The sequence below is a fragment of the Fistularia commersonii genome, chromosome 5, assembly GCF_037954325.1.
Source record: "Fistularia commersonii isolate RoL2024-O1a breed Wild chromosome 5, RoL_Fcom_v1.0, whole genome shotgun sequence".
In the NCBI taxonomy this organism is placed as follows: Eukaryota; Metazoa; Chordata; class Actinopteri; order Syngnathiformes; family Fistulariidae; genus Fistularia; species Fistularia commersonii.
Genome location: NC_141288.1, coordinates 5,935,589 through 5,955,501, shown reverse-complemented (window position 1 = coordinate 5,955,501; position 19,913 = coordinate 5,935,589). Strand labels below are relative to the sequence as shown.

The following is a 19,913-nucleotide window of genomic DNA, read 5'->3' as shown; positions in this document are numbered from 1 at the left end:
ATATATATATCTATATATATAGATATAGATATCTATCTCTATCTATCTATCTATCGATAGATTCATCTATCGATAGATAGATAGATAGATAGATAGATAGATAGATAGATAGATAGATAGATAGATAGATAGATAGATAGATTTTTTTTTTTTTGTCTATTTCCTGGATGGGACATTGCGTTCTGCAGAACGAGAGGAGTGAACAGGTTTTTGATTTGTGGGGTTTCTAACTCTGGACTGAAGTTGTGGCAATAAAAACGATATTTGGGGCTCTTGTCATCGCTTGTATCATTAAAATATTATCACATTGTATTATACCACAAATATGGGTGGGGGGAGTTAGCTGAATATGTCTTGATAATTAATTTATTTACAAACCACTGTCCGTCAAAGCATTATAGAAACTTGATAGTTTCAGCTGAACTGAGTGGAAATTTATCATATTAATTAGGTGTACACTTTTAAAGTAAGTATCAAAAGGTATAGGTAAGTAGGTATTAGGTATCAAAATAATTTAAATGCCTTCGATTCTTATTTATTTATTTATTTATTTATTTATTTATTTATCCATTTATTTATTATTGTAATTGTTATAATTCTTTGTAATTATCATCGGTTATTATCATTTTTTTCCACATTTCTTTGTTGTCTCAAAGATCCAAATTGAGTTTGTTGCATAAACCAATAAAACATACGAATCTTTGTGTTATAAGAACAATTCATGTAATTATTGTCTATATAATACAAAAATGAAAACATAAAACAACCAGAATAAGCACCTAAGTACAACTTGTTTTTATATAAATAACAAAATATAAGTTGTCAAGTCATTCACATGACTTCCTGAGAATTGAATTGTGTTATATATATGACCAGCAGGTGGCATCAAATCCAAAGACTAGAGCAGACTTTTACCTTTTTTTTTCCTTATTCCTCTTAACCTTCTCAAGGACTCCGCTCTTTAAATACATATTGAATATATGATATAAATAAACTGAATAAAATAGATTATTTTTTTCAAATCCATCCCAGAAAAAATTCAGATATCCTGTATGTGACACAAACAACCGCCACTGACCCAGCTCTCCATCACCCATTGAGATCACTACAGTGTATTCGGGGGAGAAAATCAGCTGCTGCCATCAGTGTGTGTTGATTGATCACCCACCCTCCTCCCCTCCTTTGCACCCGTGTGTGTGTGTGTGTGCGTGCTCGTGTATATGTGTGGAGGTCAGATCTCTGTCACAGCTCCTCAGTGGGGGTCAGCCAGCCACCCCAGGGATGGATCAGACAGCTCCAGAAAAAACAACCCTAGAACAAGAAGGAGATGAAGAAGGTGGAGGATGTGGAGTCCTCCTATTACAGCTGAACATTGAGGTTAGCATGCATCTGTGTGATTGAGAGAGGAGGGCTTAGTGGAGAGAGAAAGTGAGAGAACGCCCGCGAGACTGAGAGAGAGAGAGAGAGAGAGTGAGAGAGAGGAGGACAGATGGCACAGAGGGGAGGGGAGATCACACGCTCGCTCGCACTCAGTCGCACCTTCCTTGCCGTCTCACACGGCTTCTGGAAGAGCTGGGCTCCTGAGGAAGATGCTCGTCCTCAGCACCCGAGCATCAGCATCCAGTGCAGGACAATAGAGAGACAGAGAGAGAGAGAGAGGATTCCGGGAAAATAAGGTGGAAAAGGTAAAAATCTTGCAGGTTTATTGTGCTGAGAACCTACAGCCGTTGAACATCCAGCGCTCTCCTTCTCCTCTTCCTCACCTTCTCCTGTTCCCGCTGGTTGTTTACGCACAGAGACTGGAATACAAGAGGAATCGTTTTTTTTAGAATAAAGAAAAAAAAACTGAGACCATGAGTGAGGGGAAGAAAGGAGAGCTGGCCCTCCGGGACAAAGCCATTCTGCACCAGCAACGGCGTCTCAAACAGGCCACGCAGTTCACGCACAAGGACTCGGCTGACCTCCTGCCCCTGGACGGGCTAAAGAGGCTGGGCACTTCCAAAGACCTGGTGAGTGAGTCCGCGATGTGACATGGAATCCATCTTTTTGCACCAGTGGTCTGTTCATTTTTGAATTTAATTTAATTCAATTTAATTTAATTTAATTTTATTATTTATTTATATATTTGTTTGTTTATTTATTTATTTTTCATTTTATTTTATTTTATTTTATTTTATTTTATTTTATTTTATTTTGCCAGGATGATAAATAGAAACTGAAATTATGATATCATACCAAAAAAGAAAACCTGCGAGGGGCTCACAAAAAAAGACTCTCCACCATTAAGATAAATAAATCAAATTTCAAATTTCAAACACAACATATTGGATTTACATGTTTTGTAATTGTATCATAATCATGTCAAAAGTAGAATGATCCTGATCAATATTCATAAATCTGATTTCTGCTGATTTAATCTTTTACATTTTTTATTTGATTTTCATTATATATATTTTTTATTTTTAATGATTTGCACATTTTAAGGCCATTACTTGCTTTCTAGTTTTATACTCATTTTTGAATGTAGGGTTAGGGTTAGGTGATAAAGGAATTTCTCTTTATTTTTCATGCCGATTTGAATTCCAGTCAGTTTAGCAACTAACATTTTTGAATGTGATTCGCGATTGATCGGCTGACTCTTTCGTCTCTGCCGCTAACTGTTGCACGATGTGGGCGAAGCTACCTGGTCATGAACTTCCTGTGCCAGGAGCCAGGAACAGGAAGTGGTGTGAGATTCGGGCTCCTGGTCCACACGGCCGGAAGGGGTGTTATGTGGGAGGATACTGAGCATGGCCACCGTATCGAGGGTGACCTCAGGGAAACACACACACACACACACACACACACACACACACACACACACACACACACACACACACACACACACACACACGTCAAGGATGATTCATGCAGGGGGGAGACAAGAGGACAAACCTGCTCTCTTCCTCCTCAGGCAGGAACTCCCTCATAAGAATCCGAAATGATTTATTTCCCCAGCTCTCCGAGTGACAGTTCTGGTCAGCAGCCAGAGCTCTGATTGGCTGCAAGGCAAACAGGCTCAGCAAATCACTGATGAGATAGCGCAGATAGTACATCCCTTCCGCCGAAACAAACGAGATAAACTGTGACCCTCAGTAAACGAGTATTAATGAATCAATTGGACAAGTAACGCCACCATGTTGTTCAACTCCAGCTGTGTTTTCTTCATTTTACGTTGCAACTGCATCCAATTGAAAGAATTAGCATCCCCGACTGTCTGCACCAACCGTTTCCCTCCACCAACCAGCGGAGAGAAATGCAAAGAGTCTGGGTGTTTTTTTGGCTGATTTTTTTTTTCTCTCGACCATTTTCTAAAAATGCAATTAAATTTTGCAATTCATCTGAAAGGAAGCGCACAGCTCCAGCAGCCCAACATTAGCATTAAATTCAAAGCAGCACCGCATGTGTCTGCCTGTGTGTGTGTGTGTTTTTGTGAGAGAGAGAGACGGCAGCCGACCTCTAGGGCGAGAGACGACACCAAAGACCCAAAAGTAATAAAAAAAATAGATAGCTAAACAATAAATTAGATTCCTAGAATCGTCGCCATTGGCGAGGTTGTGATTCAACCTCTCCCGCCGGGCGCCGAACCCTCCCGTTATAATTCCGATCATCCTCAGCTCTGAGGCCCACGGAAACATCTCATGACTGAGGGGGAGCCCGGCTTAGTATGCGTGGAGCCTCAAATGGACGATTTGAGCTAATAACATCCCGGTAATTGTCAGATAAAAACAAATTTGTTTTTTTCCTGACGCTCTTGGTCATGCAGAATGGATGTGTTGATAACATGACCAATAGAGCACATTTATCGGATCACGGATGTTTCTAAAGGCGATGTTTCTCATTCTTTATTTAGCATTTGCACTCCTTATATGTGTGTGCGTGTAGAGGGGTATAATTTTGATAATTGTTTAATTTGATAATCAAGCAATATTAATTAGTGAATTAATTATCGATACCGCTTATCCTGCAGGCAGGATCCCAGCAGTGACACAGCCTATCCCTGCTGTCGTTAGACGAAAGATTTCACCCTGGACCAATCACTGGGCCACATATAGAGACATTCACTCTCTCATTCATAAGTCATATAAAAAAAAAAGAAAACAACCACTTGCCCTCATATTCACTCATCATATAGACACAAACAGGCAAAAACGGTAAGCACTGCGCCACCGTGCCGCCCTCAAGCAATATTTGCTGTTTGAATTTTTTTTTAATCGTAAAATCTCCTCTTCTTGTCAGCTAGCGTAGCAGATCATTCACTGTACTTCCTGTCGTGGTCCCACAGTGAGCAGCCTGTGATGCCACATTTATCTAATCAGTACAACCAGATTGGTGGTAAAATTGGACTGTTTGGCAGTTAAAACTTTGGCTTTGGGAAATCACTCAATTTTCCCCCAACGGAAGACTGATTTACCAATCAGTCGTCCAAAACAATAAAAATCAGACAATATTTCATGAGTGATTCCCGCTCCCACTTGCTCTGACCGCTGTGTCCCGTCACTTTTTCACTGCTGTTGGGTTTGTTTTGCACCCTAATTTCCACTGGCTGTCCAGCTCAGTGTGCAGCGGCAGTGGTGGCAGCAGCTGGTTACATAAGAGAGAATTTGTTTTGCTGCTCTTTAGCCCTCGGTCCTGAGCAGCAGCGGCAGCATTGATGCGGCCATGTTTTGCTGCTGAAAGAGAGAAGGGGGTGGGCAATGAGCATGAAAAGGGCAAAATGCACTTTTCTAATGTTAGAACCGCATGGCGGGGCTGGTGGCGGCGGTGGGTCATCGAGGATGCTCGATTTACAAAGGGGCGGCTTTACTTAACCCCCCCGGGCGGACACATGACCGCTCCGTGTGGGAGGAGCGTGCATGCATTCTTGCGGGGAGGACGCCGGAAACATCTGAAGCCCGCGTGACACCGACACCTGAACTCAGGCGGCAACAGCACGGTTATTGTGTAACTACTGCGTAACTAGCATCAAAACAACACAAGACAGGGCGGAGCTTCACACACCATGGTTTTGATTAGCCAGCAACCTCAAGAGCATTCATTATCCAAATTCCCCCTATTGGGTTTGCCAGGTGGACCCCCAAGCTCTGAGCCAATCACAACCCATCATTTCCATCCTGGGCGGGGTTTAATACGAGGACCGGCCAGTAGCTGCAGACGATCCAGAACACCAGAAATGTTTATGTTCTCCAAACTCTTTAAAATTTGGGCCTAAGGCAACAACACCATGACAATTCCATGACAATGTCAGAACATTTGCCTCGACTCATGCACCGCATCCGTGCATGTGAGTATCAGCGCCTGGACTAGGATTTGGGGAGTCATTTTTACCCCAAATAATGGTTTGCTGTCACGCCTTTAAGTATTTAGTTTGTACTCTTTCCATTCGCGACAGTTAGCATGATGAAATGTTAATTGTAACGCCCCTTGGTGGCCCTGACCGTCACTGGACCTTTATTTTCAACCTGAATTTAATTATTCAAGTTTGCCAACGCATGGAAACGTGTAAGCACATTAATGAAATGGTGCACAGCCAGTGGAGTGAGAGACAACTGTCTGGAAGCCCCTGAATTAACAAATAGTAGATATAGAAATGATAGCTTCTGTTCGGATGATACACACACACAGAAGCACAGACATACACACACTCCTTGAAGCGGCATTTCAAATTCAAATAATTCAGACGAGGCGAGAACAATGAAAAGACCGGGCTTAAACCATGGCTTGTTGTTGATTAAATACAGCAATCTTGCACTGCCAATAAGAGTTTATTGATCCGTAATTTACACGACCTGAATTATACAACCACGCATAAAAAATAAAAACATGTCTTCAATTTCTTCTGCTCACACATTTCAAGATTTCACACACAAACCTACACTTGGCATTTCGCTGTTGATAACAAAAAGATGAAATCACACAAAGTAGACTGAAGGCCGACATATTTGTACACAATGTCGTGCACATTTAGAGCTGTGCTGGTGTTAAATCTGACCTCGGGAACTTGATGCTCCAAACCTTGGAAACAGCGTCTGGCAATATTCTCTTCCCTCCTGCTAGATCTGCCTTTTGTTTATTGTCCCTGAATCCCTGACTGTAAACGTTGAGCCAAACACAACAGGGCAGAAATTTTGAAAAAAAAAAAAAAAAAAAAAAAATTAAAACAGGTAACAGTGGCGGTTATGTGAGAGACAATCAAGATTTTTTTTTTTCCCGATTGCTCAAATTTTAAAGATGCCATGCTCTCGAAGGGATACAAAGAATTCCATTCAGAAAACAGATGATTTTAACTAAGCAGGAATTTTAAATAAAAAAGTATTATATTATCATTAATTTCAATCACATGCCTCCAGAAAAAGAAAAATAATCACATGACTATTTCATAAGATTTCTCATGCATGATCACTCTGCACACTTTGCAGCAGCTGACAATTGGCAGAGGTTTATGCTAAGCTAACTAGCATAGTGGGCTTTTGTTTCACAGATGAACCAACAAATGTGCTGGTCTGTTCCTTAACGGATGGAAAATAAAATAGCACTCATAAAGTTATATATTATATAGTTGAAGCTCACATTTTTTCTATCCTTACAAGCCTTGCTACTGTGAACACAGCAGAAATGAATCACATATCAGTCTCAGCATGAAAATGCTTTGGTAGAGGCTGAGATCCTCGTTTTTAATTTGAACCTTGTTTTTAAAGTGAAAATGCACAGACAGGAGGGGCCAACTGTCTGTTAGAGAGTGAACCTAATTCATGGTGGTCTAAGTTGAGGGTAGGTTCCTGTTTGAGGACAAACGCCATTTGTGCTCACACGTCTGGCTGTCTTTGTGTGAGTAGTCGAAATAACATAGCTATGAATATAGAGAGAAAACTCTAACACTGTCCGTTTGCCCACGTCCTCCTTTTACAGATGAGTGAGTCTGATATCGGTGTGTGTCTGTGTGTACGTGCACATGTGTGTGAGAAGGCCTCTCAAATTGAGAGACCAGTCCTGCATGAGTCTCAAGAACAAGTGAGTGGCACGATTTCATTTAAAAACCCCAGTGTTTTATCATTATTTTAACCAAAAATGACTTTAATATGATGATAATAACAAAGGTGTTTTCTAAGTACTTTCCTAAGCCAATCATTTGATCTTAGGACAATGTGTTTTTTCTTAATTGCACTAATGTGAAACTGTAGACAAACACACACACATACAGGTATGTATATACTGTATATGGATATGTATATGTATATATATGTATATGTATGTAAATAACTTGAATGCTTCGCTGCAAACTAAGACTTTTCTTCAATTTGTGGTTCCTATTAAAAGTCTTTCTGCTAACTTCAGTGCAATTTCCATTTGCTGATGATTACTATAATCTTTTTAACTTTTCGATCGCTGTCAAACATTATGGCCTCTTTTTCTTTATAAATAAATTTATATTTATTTGACAATAAAATAAAATAAAATAAAATAAAATAAAATAAAATAAAATAAAATAAAATAAAATTGAAAAAAACGTAGAATAACATGGATATTTTTCTAAATGGCATTAGCTCCTATTTTAACTCCACTGAAAAGCTACAAGTGGCATGCACTGCCTTAAAATTCACTCACATCCACAGAGCGATGCGTTCAACACATGATATTCTAATTTTCCCTTAACTTCCCGTTCCCATTAAGACATATAAGTGACGGAAATCTTGAAAAAATATTCAGGAAACGTCTGTCTGGTGATATAAAATCCAAGTGCAACAGGTGGTCCTCTGACAGGTGGTCCTATCCCAGGTGGACCTCTTACCCATTTCGTTTTCAATGTCCTCCATCATTTTCACCGTTTCTGTCCAAGCATTCATTAACTGACTTTCTGATCAGTGACCTTTTCGTAAACATCCTTGTTTTCACATCAAATCCAGCACAGGTGTGGTAATCGGCCATTACCACACGATTCTTTCTGGACTTTCTGGAGGATCCTCTAACCCTCGCTGAGTTATGAATTTGGGCAAGCAGATGGCGTTTGGAACACCTAAAATTGCACATCCCCCCCAATTGTCCACCTTGACAAGTGAAGTACCACTTCAGATACAAGAACCGGCACCTCATGCTGATCATCGGGGGCCCCTGAGAGATTGTCCCCCTACGCTTTTTCTCACCTGAAAAGATAGATTATAGAGGGAGAAAATTGGTTCAGATCGCAAGCTCAGGTGGGTTTTCATCTGAACCCATGTGTCCCTCCGTATCATCCGGATCCCCCCCCCCCCCCCGCTGCCCCCAAACCTATCCCCAAACTTGCCCCCGCCAATGGCAGCTCCCTTGGAGGCGTGAGGGAGGAGAAGAGGCTAAAAATACTCCATGAAAAAAAACAAATACGACACAAAACAACCCTAAACCATAGCGGAGAGGAAAACGTGCGGAGGGGAAAAAATACCTTAAACAGATAATCATGGGGTTGAGGGCGGGGGTCAGATACCAGTCGTTTGCACAGTAGAAGAAAAAACAGACACTTTTTCCGAGTTCCGCTGTAAAATTTACATATTTTATTACATTTACAGCTCATTAAACACATGCAAATCCTCGCATTGCCAGGTTTTGCCATTGCTGTACGATTTTTCCTCCATATTGCTGTTGTGTGAGTCTTTTGGTGCCAGGATATATTATTATTTTGCCCCTGTGGCCATTAAAAAGACAATTAAATTCCAAACTGCTGCAAAGCTATGAAAGTTGGTAAACTTCCTGTCTGCCGTTTGTGTCTGCGTTGTTGAGGAAAAAGGGACAAATGACAGTGGGTTGCTGAAAAAAAACATCATTTTTGTGCAGTTAGGTCCTAGTTAGAGGTATTAAGTTCACTTTTCAACTTGTCGGAAAGTGACCAATGCACAAAATTAAACAATTCTAAGTTTTCTCATAAGAACACTGGGGCCAAAAGGGTTTTCAGTAGACAGACCATTAATTTTTGCAAGCACAAGTAAAAAATATGGGACTAAAAACGATACTAGATTAAGAGCAGGGAGTTCAAAGAGCTAAAGTAGAATTTCTGTGATGTTTAAGAATAACTTCCATTTGCGCTTATCATCATTTATATGTCGATTAAAAAAAAAAAAAAAATTGAATTAAATTAAATTAAATTAAATTAAATTAAATTAAATTAAATTAAATTAAATTAAATTAAATTAAATTAAACATTATTCCAGCCCTGCAATCGACAACCAGTTAAGGGTGTATCCAGCCTCTTGACACCTGCAGCATCCCCTGGGACCCTGAGTGCAGGATAAGCAACAGAAGATGGATGGATGGATGGATGGATGGATGGATGGATGGATGGATGGATGGATAGATGGATGGATGGATGGATGGATGGATAGATAGAAAATATAATTCCAGAAGAACATGGATTTTTTTTGTAAATGTCATAAGTTCCTATTTCAACACAAATCAAAAGCTACATGTGGCATGTAGTGCGAAATGCGTCAGCATTTGCGATTCTGAAAAGAGATGGTGCTTCCCATCACGACGGCCTGTTCCACCTTAACTTGACTCCCGTCAATACACTCAAGCTAGTAAGGGCTCTAAAAATAAATGTTTCGTACTTGTTGGCTGTCACTTGGTTGTCGCATTGAATCGGCGTTAACCCCTGACCTGTCCACATAGTCCAATCATATATAATCCTTTAAATTTTTTCTCAGTTTTACTGTCGCGCACACACACACACACACACACACACACACAAACACACACACACAATCACACACATACACTGGTGACTCAGTTTGGCTAACAGCTATGTTTGCTAATGATTTGGCTGCATCGTCTCCAGCCAGCGCTCCCTAATTCCCTCTTTCTGGGTCTGATTGAAGTCCCTTGCTGCTGACTTCCTGCTGCACTTCCCGCCTCTCATCTTCATTAAATGTCTCCTTTAATTTTTTTTTTCCCTTTCTGTTCTTTATTCTATAATCCAGATGCTGCATATGATTTTGATTGGATTCGTCTCCACAGAAACGCGCTTAGTGAGTCTTATTGGTTTTACAGTTGAATATCATGCCAGTGTTCATCATTTCGCTGTTTTTTCGGTGTCTGTAACATTTCGAAAACGCAGGAAATGCTGCTATACGCATTCCCGGCCAGCAGCAGACAGCGTGAACTTAAACACATGCGTGGGTTCTTTCTGCCCCAACCTGTCGAGACACCGGCCAAGGTTTCCGGCTGAAAAGAGGCAGGTTTTCGGGGGGGATGTCGGGTTTGTGTCAATTGTCAAGAGCGAGGCCCAGACCTGCTCTGCATGGAAAGTGTCATGACACACTTGTATATGCAATATAGGTCAAATCTGACTCACATCCTGATACTTCCTGTCTTGGCATAATAAAAAACATGGGTACTATAGCAGGTGTAAACATCAACAATAGTGAGCAATTGAGTGCTTGGGTAAAAGGGTGAGATGGAATTATTGCTAAACTAAAGGCGGCTAAATTCTGAGAGAATGTCTCCAGGGACTTCAGAGTTTTGCAATTTTTGTCACGGTCTGCCCACCCACGCATTGGAATTTACCACGACCTTGGTATGTTTTGAAAGTGTTGCAGTTTCCAGGGGATGGTAGGGCTCAGTTAAAAAAAACAAAAAAAAAAAAAACGTTTTTGACTATTTAATTAATTACTTGAAATCAATTGCATTTTAATGGCATTTCAACGTTTGGCACAACAAAAAGGACATTTTGGTTGGTTGTTTGTTTGATGAATGAATCAATATACATGAGATTACACTTCAAACTCATGTTTAAATTCCCATCAGAAACCACATCTGCGTCCCTCAACGTGACAAATTTTACTTCCCTTCTGTGCGGAACCATACGGTTCGTATATCTCATCAGCTTAATCAATCTGCAATGCATCTTGTCGCCCCTCATCTTCCACCACAGAGAAGAGAGCAATCCATCTCTCCAGTGAATTGGTCAATTCATCCAAAGTACACTTGAACATTTCATTTCTGGATTTGAACCCAAGCATGTGGTTAAGTGTTGACAGGCAACACTCTCCTCGCTCTTATTAGCAAGGCTGTTATGTTAGAGAAAAACAAATATCACCGACCTGCACACTCGTGCAGAGCTAACATTACCGACCTGCACGTTAGCATGGAGTTGACTGGTGAAACTCCTTCACGCACAAAACGCAAAGAACAGCCTTTATGTTTATACATTCATCAGCAAATGCCTTGAATTAAATTACAATTCCCTTCAACCTACGACTTCTCATCTACCTTGTCCATCATGCTAAGACTTGGTGCGTCAGTATGAATCTGTCCCTCTGGAACTCCCGCACTGACCAACGTTCCACGGTGCAAATCAAAGTGCCATCAAAAATGCGTTCATTTTTTTTAAGAAGCTATTTTCCCATCAACTAATCAACTGAAAATTGATTCCCTGCATTCATGAAGATGGAGAATGTACTTTCAAATCTTTGCACCTGCCGTGAATCTTAATCCACTGCATGTGGCCTCCCTGGAAAAGAGTGTCTTAATTTCCCTTGTTTCTGAGTATTTGTTTTTATGACTGATGACGTGAGGATGAATACAGAATGGGCCGCTAGCTTGCAAAGCATCAACAAATTTGGTGCTTTGAACGATGAGCGGCTGGTTTGCTGGAAGGGAGTTGGAGTGGCCATGGCGAGTGCTGTATGACCTACTGTTGACACTCCTTTTCTTTGGAGGGGAGGGATTTTGGGATGGCATTTATAAGCATTCACATGCTCATGTAGGGTCCTGCCAGGGACAAGTCACAATTAACAGCTGTTTGACTGTGTCTAGCCAAAGCGACAAAGTGTGCGGTTCCTTTGGGATGAAATTAATCTATTATTGACATTGTGGAAGACTCAAGGTCCAAACAGACTCCGCAGCATCAACTAAACCATCCAGTAATCAGCCAATCATTAGTCAGGACTAATAAAGCTCCAAATAAGTGCAACAAATGTTGACACCTTGACACCAGGCTGGGGATTATTTGAATTTACTGAGGGGCGATCTAAAGAGGTGAGAAGGCAGATTTGATTTCTAAAACTCAGATGCTTTCAACAAAAGGTGAAAAGTACTTTTATTTTTGGATAGATGAACTGTCCCCTTTCAAAAAGGTTTCTATCCAAAAATATATCCCCAGATCTGTCCTTTGAAGCGGTTAGTAAGGAAACCTTGAGAGGAGAGGTGTGAAAATGAAATTCTCAGCTTATGTCTCAAAACAGCGGAAAACGCACGCAGAGTAAAAGGCAGATCTTATGGGACGATGCTTTCACGGACCACACAATGAAAAATCTTTCCGCCTGTATCCCGATGTGGTCAATTATGAAAACCCGAATGTGAAATCCATACAAACAACCTTACTAGTCATCCTCGTGAGTGAGCTGTCACCGGGGTCAATCGGCCAGAGCCCTGTGATGAGTTGGACGTTTGGTAACTCAATTCCGGGGGGTAAACATAGTGGGCATCACTTCTTTGCCAGTGTGATTGCTAAAGCTAACCCTAACCCTAACCCTCTGGAGATGTGTGATCTAATGGGAGCTAACGTTAGCGACCAGCATCATTGGGCTAGCAGTGGGGGACATTGCTATTGTCCAATTGCTAATTATGCATTCATCAGCCCAGCTGTTAGAAAATATGAAATGAGAGTCAGGGGGGATAACGCTGCCTGAAATTTAATTTCTTTCTCAATTTTTTAAAGGATGATGTGTTTGACAGCACTGTCGCAACCTTTTAAAATTCTAGAAAATGCATTGGCATTAACGTACTTAGAACAGTGTCACATTGAAGGCTGGGTGTTAGCTTCCTGATATCCATGGTCCTATTTTACAGACTTGCACATTATATTTAGCCTGTTAGCATGCTGCTCTGAATGAATGGGCCACTTGGAATGTGTCGTCTAACGGAAGCTAACATTAGCGAGCAGCATTATTGGGCTAGTTGCAGGGGTCACTGCTATTGCCAAATTGCTAATTCTATCATCATCCCTCTGGTTGTTAGCAAATATGAAATGAGACTTGACTATGACTTTGCCTCAATTTGAATGATGTGATACTTATATAAAATAATATATATTAGCTAAAAAAAAGGGCACAAATTTCAAGAGCCACACCATGACAGCCTTGAGGTTTTTTTGGGGGACTCCTCTAATACGAAAAGAGTTAACACCGGATTACTCATGTATGGTTTCAGAAATAAAAGCCTGTAAGGCTATGTGAGATGATGAGCACTGGGAAGCCCACCGGCACTAAACCACTTTAATTTACTCTTTTTGTGTGTAAAGTCTCCCTCTGACGGCCTCTGCTGGATCCAAGATTTACAGATTGTTGTCTGACACGTAGCACCGCCGCAACATGACGATAGATCACACGGGTACTTGGACACGGCTGGGCACGGGGACAACGCGATTACAGCGTTCACGCTTTGTCCCTTTTGCCGCCCCGACACCTTTATTTTCTTGTCGACATATTTTTTTCACGCCTCTTCTCCCTCCTCGCCAGACCATGAAAACCGCCTTCAGTTCATTCATATTCTGCTCAGCTGTACTTTTATCGCCATCTCCATTTTAATCACAAGGCATCATCGTGTTATAGCGCACTTGAAAAAGAAAACAGGGGATGAGGGGGAAGGGATGGGGGGGGTCTAATGTTGACTTTCCAGCTGGTTCACCTCCTCTATTTTAATTTTGTCATACAGAGAAGACACACAGTCACAACACATAAGCTTTCCGTGGGCAACGATCACATGGTGCGGTGTCTTCGATATATTATATGGCCAAAAGTATTCGCTCATCTGCCTTCACTCGCATTCCTAATCCATAGGATTCAATATGACGTAGGTCCACCCTTTGCAACTATAACAGCTTCAACGGTTCTTGGAAGGCTGTCCACAAGGTTCGGGAGTGTGTTTATGGGAATTTTTGACCATTCTTCCCGAAGCGCATTTGTCAGGTCATAGTCAGTCTCCTCTCTAATTAATCCCAAAGGTTGAGGTCAGGAGTCTGTGCAGGCCAGTCACATTCATCCACACCAGACTTGGTGACCTTGGTTGATGCCCTGGGTGACCCTTCCAGAGTCATAAAGCCCCCGACAACATAGCTCCCAGGATCAGCGGGATCCGCAAACCCCTCCACCATGGTGAGGTGGCAGCTCAAGGAGGAGACAACGCTAGTAGTCTTTGTTTATATGATTTTTTTGATGCTTAAAGATAAAAAAAAAAATTAAAAACCCCTAATAACTACCTTTTGTACATGAAAATGTCAATTTCTGGTTATTAAGTACGCATTTGCAACATCAGTCATCCCGTTTATATTTGGTAGCTGATAATTATTATGTAATTAGCACTTTACAACAAAAATGGCATCTGAATTATATCCCTTTTTTTTCTTTTTATTCACAGCCATTTTTTTTTTTTAAAGGCAACTCGGTACACGAATCGGGAGTGTGTGAGTGAGCAGAGGCTCGTGCGCACGCTGCTGCAGCTAGAACCACTTGATTTCCTCGAGGGAGTCTGGATGAGATAAATGACATCGAACACTCGTCTCTCAGCGGGAGAGGTGCGCCGTTCTGCTCGCGCTGGCATTCTCCTGAAAATGATGTTTTTTTTTTTTATTACTATCATTATTTGCTAAGCTTTACCTGAAGCAAGAAAAAAAATGTATATATATATGTTCATATAAATATAATTTTATCAGCCTCTGGAAAAATCTGAGCTCTGACAATCGTCTTTGGACATTTTATATCCTATTCACACACAAATATCGGACATTAAGACGATGATTCAGTGGTGGACACCTTGACAACACAATAATAAACTGGTCATAATGAATTGTATTTCTTTCTCCCCTCTCTCTCAGCAGAAATTTATGTGCAAGTATATCAAGAGCATTTCTTTTCCTCCCAGATGGACTCCAAAAAGCACTTGAAAATAATCACACGGCTAAAGTGTATTTTTTCATTCTTTCATAATCTATATCCAAGCAAGAGGAAGGGTTAACCCTTAATGGGTTGCCAGTCAGACAAAGACAAGTACAACCATTCACTCGTTCATTCGAAGAGAAACCGACGCAGACATGAGCAACTACCGCACAAAGACGCCGCCCTGTCAGATTCAAACCTTCTTGCGGTGACGCACTAGTGCGTATTTCTTCTTTTTCAATCCATTTAGCATAGGTCAAAATTAGCTAAATTTAACCTGTGTGACGAACATCTCACCCAGGTGTCATGTCGCATCGGTGTGACGGTGAGCCGAGTGAAAATTTAAGTAAAAATTGAGCTGTGATTTTTTTTTTTTTTTCCATTTTCCACCTACAGAAATGTTGTGACGGGAAACGATCTGAGGTTGAGCCTAACTGATTCTGATCTGTGCTAAAAATAAACACAGCATGTGGGGAAAAACCTGAGGGCAGAAGACTCGGATCCATTTGAATGCTTAACACACAGCATTACGTTTGAAGAACTCGATACAGGCTTCTTTCATGTTGGAAACATAATATCCGGAATTTTAAATGCTTGTAGTTCAGAATTAAGTTTGAATGCAGTTGGTTAGGCAATTTTAAATGAACTCAATTAGGTGTCAAGTGATGTCATGCCACAGGATCAACAACTTCCCATTGGCTTTTGCTGTGCGATTCCTGAAAGGGAGGTTGAGATCATTGTGAGGAATCGATGTTGAGACTCCACCGCCATGGGCTGAGCATCTCATCGGCCATACCGGTCCGCAGACATGACCGCAATGTGATTACAAAAGAACAGGCCACTTAGACATAATCAAATTCTTTTCATCCAGCGAGAACCGCTCTTCGCCGGCCGCATGTTGTTCTCGAAACAAGGCGCGCCCTCATACCTCGCTCGGGCCACGCTCGGAGTGTTTCCGAAATTAGCGCCCCCGCCAGCCGGTGGGTAGGGGGCGGGGATCGGTTTAGATACAAATCAGAAATGAGCGATAATAGAAATTGATGTGCCAAACGGAACGTGGAGATTTAATTACGATCGGTCGTTGTGTTTTGTGGGAGGTGTGTTCCAAAGCTGGGAAAGGAAGAGTGAACTAATAAATTGAGTAGATGAAAATATACACTCCTACTTAAAATATACAGTAGGAGTGTCTCATTGCTGTTTCTGCCTCTTGAGAGGGATGGTTTTAAAACTCTCCTCTTATTTGATGTACTGTGCATCAGATGTTGTGTATTTGATCACATGACAAACTACCTGACAGGTAGATCTTTAAAAGACCATTTATTAATAACACATGTCCTTATGGAATAAGCAATGAATAATGGAAAAAAATGAACAAATATGTATGTAAATTATTAACCCTTATTCATACAATTAATTGCAATAGCAATTATTATTAATTAATACAATTAATGTATCATGCAAATACAGGGCTGTCTCAGAAAATTAGAATATTGTGATAAAGTTCTTTAGCTTCTGTAATGCAATTAAAAAAACAAAAATTACATTTTCATGATATTCTAATGTTTTGAGATAGGATTTTTGAGTTTTCTTAAGATGTAAGCCATAATCAGCAATATTAAAATAAAATGATAAAAGGCTTGCAATAATTCAGTTGATTTGTAATGAATCCAGAATGTATGACATTTTTGTTTTTGTAATTGCATTACAGAAGATAAAGAAATTGATCACAATATTCTAATTTTCTGAGACAGTCCTGTATATAATATACATAATAAATATAATTACGATAATAATAATTACTGAAAATAATTGCTTCGAGCAGTTTCACAATGTTATATGAGATGATGATGAGATGAGAACAACTTTATCAATCCCGAAGGAAATTGTTGTGCCAGAGTTTCAAGTAAAAAACATAACAGTAATAGATAATAGTAGAAAGGAGGAAGAATACGAAATACAATGAAATAGGAATTGTCTTAACTTATGCAACACATTTATAAGTTTTAGCATCAATTAAGTCATTCATTTTTTATTCTGCTTATCCTGCACGCCAGTTGATCCCAGGGCCACATATGACTGAAACCTACAACCATTCAGTCTCTCATTTGCACGTCTGGGCAATTTGGGGGCTCCAGTCAACCTTCTGCTCGCTTTTGGACTGTGGGTGGGGACCGGAAACCCATGCAGATAAGGGGAGGATATGAAAACTTCACACAGAAATTGAACTTCGGAGGCGAAGGCACGAACCACTGTGCCACCGTGACGCCTTGTTTCAGCATTCATTTTATTATGAATATCATGAATATCCAAAAAACTAGCGGGTGCAAAGAGAGGTTGTGCAGGAAAGGCGGAAGTAGACTGGTAAACATATTTTTTCTGACTCAAGAGCTACAAATTCTATTTCCCCAGTTATCAATCATGCCATCTACTTGCTGAAGTTCATGGATACATTACCATTTTGCAGTTTAATTTTTTACCATTTGAATGACAGTTTTAATCTACATACATCAAATGGCTAACGTTTCATACTGTTCAGGACTGTCTCAGAAAATTAGAATATTGTGATCAAGTTCTTTATCTTCTGTAATGCAATTACAAAAACAAAAATGTCATACATTCTGGATTCATTACAAATCAACTGAAATACTGCAAGACTTTCTTATTTATTTTAATATTGCTGATTATGGCTTACATCTTAAGAAAAGTCAAAAATCCAATCTCAAAATATTAGAATATTATGAAAAAGTTTTTATTTTTTTTTAATTGCATTAGAGAAGATGAAGAACTTTATCACAATATTCTAATTTTCTGAGACTGTCCTGTACGTTGGATTGCTAATTAGTATTATGTCAGTTATTATTATTGAGGTTTGGTTTAAGTTTAAGTTGTGTTGGTTTGAGCTACTTCCTTTAGCGGTTAGCCTCAGGAATGTAATCGTGATAGTAAATGTTTACTAAGCCGAACAACAAAAGGAACTAAAAATGACTGGGAAAAAATCTGGTACATGTGCGTACGTGTGTGTGTGTGTGTGTGTGTGTGTGTGTGTGTGTGTGTGTGTGTGTGTGTGTGTGTGTGAGTGGGCCTATGGGGGAAATTCTGCTTAGGTGGAAAACCCAAATGGTTTGAGCGAGTGACTCAAAGGACACATCTGATCAATCGGATCCCGTCAGCGGGAAATAAGCAAAGCCCCCACAAAGGCGTCTCTTCTCTGTAACACACAGAAGCCTCCAAACTCCACCCCCACCACAGAATAACACATTCTTGTGCAAGAACGCCACAGCGATTTCATAGCACCTCCACCAATATCCGTCCTTTTTCTTTGTCTGCTATCAGACTGAGAAACATCAGTGTTCACATTTAAAGCAACGAGTCAAAGAACAAGGAAGAAGCCATTTAATAATACGAAGAAATCCTTGTTTTAAACACTTTTACCGGCCGCTGTTGTGTATCCATAAATAACCATTTGGAGATCAAGTAGCGTTTGATAGCAAAATAGAATCCTTTTTTGTGTCGATGGGACAGGGTTCACTTTTCGGCGGTCCGCAGCTATGGTTCCATGACCGACAGCTGCTGCTTAATAATTAATTCCATTACTTTTCGATATAGCAAAAACACAGCTCAATAAACGACAAAAAACAATAACTCCCATGGAACAATAATCTTTTAGTCCGACTACTTTAGAGGGTTATTTTTGTCGCTGCGACTAAATATAGAGATCGAAATTGGCATGTGGGTTGTTTTGTGAGGTGGATGAGGTACAAAAGAAAAAAAATAAAGGGGGGTGGTGTTCAAATCTCCTGCTGGAGTGAGCCTCTCTTTGCCACATCGTGATAAGGCTAAAAAAAATGTGTTTTGTGTCAGACTGTAATACCCTACAACACACGCACACACACACACACACACACACACACACACACACACAAGCACACGGAGCCTGTCTGTACTTTTTTGGGCAAGTGCCTGAAATGAAACCCAGCAACATGCCGGCAGAATTCTGAGTGTGTGTGCGTGTGTGTGTGTGTGTGTGTGTGTGTGTGTGTGCGTGCGCACCATTGATTAACTGACGGATATAAACGCTAATTCCTCATATAACTGATCATAATTCATGTACACAGTCCCTCCCAGCTTGTGCTAAACTGGTTAATTTCATGTAAATACACTAATATGAGTGAGATATTCATCTGGTCGCTTCTCATCTGCAGCAACCTCACAGCATCGTCCAGCGCCGCCTCCTGGAGGGCAACATCACGCGGCTGCGGGGGGAGGCCAGGGACGCTGGCAACAGGGTGCGCTCGCCGCTGGCGGACACGAAAGACGGGCCGGCGGACACCGAGGAAAGGAGCGAGAGCACGGCCGACGATTCCACAGAAGAGAGGGAGTCCCTGGAGGAGAGCGAGCGGAGCCTGAGGTCGGACGAGGAGGACGATAGCAGCGAAGCCGGCGCCAGGCAGCTCGTCGAAAAAAACGAGGGCGCGGATGACTCGACGACCCTCAGCGCCCTGGTGGTGCAGTGCAAGGTAATGCGCCGTGGGAAAAGCCAGCCATGACTGCACTCCTTCAGTGACAAACTGCCAAGACAGGACCCAAAGATTCACTCATTCACATGTCATAGAGAAAAGATACCGTTCATCCTCTCATTTGCGCATCATATAGAAATATGTAACCATTCACTCATTGGGTCAACTAACCATTCATCCTTTCATTCACACGTCACTGAGACAAATATTTCACCCTCTCATTAACATGTCGCATAGACACAGTCAATCACTCTCTTATACACACATCATATAGAGACATACAACTATTCACACATCTTGGTTGCCAAGACAGGACACAAAAATCGAATGGCCGTTCATCCTCTCATTCACACGTCATATAGAAACATGTAACCATTCACTCACTCACTCAAGACACTATTCACTCATTCAAATATTCACCCTCATATAGACATTACATCATTCGTCCTTTCATTTG

At 40.9% G+C, this 19,913-nt stretch overlaps 1 protein-coding gene across 1 annotated transcript in view; it reads left to right on the top strand.

The window, feature by feature from the left end:
* Positions 1-1,446: 1,446 nt before the first annotated feature.
* nrip2 (nuclear receptor interacting protein 2) overlaps positions 1,447-19,913 on the top strand; it is a 37,055-nt gene continuing 18,588 nt past the window's right edge. The window contains exons 1-3 of the mRNA XM_086146630.1: positions 1,447-1,685; positions 1,797-2,009; positions 19,142-19,456. Coding sequence (XP_086002756.1) covers positions 1,854-2,009; positions 19,142-19,456 — 471 coding nt within the window. The 5' untranslated portion in view covers positions 1,447-1,685; positions 1,797-1,853. The remainder of the gene's footprint in view (positions 1,686-1,796; positions 2,010-19,141; positions 19,457-19,913) is intronic.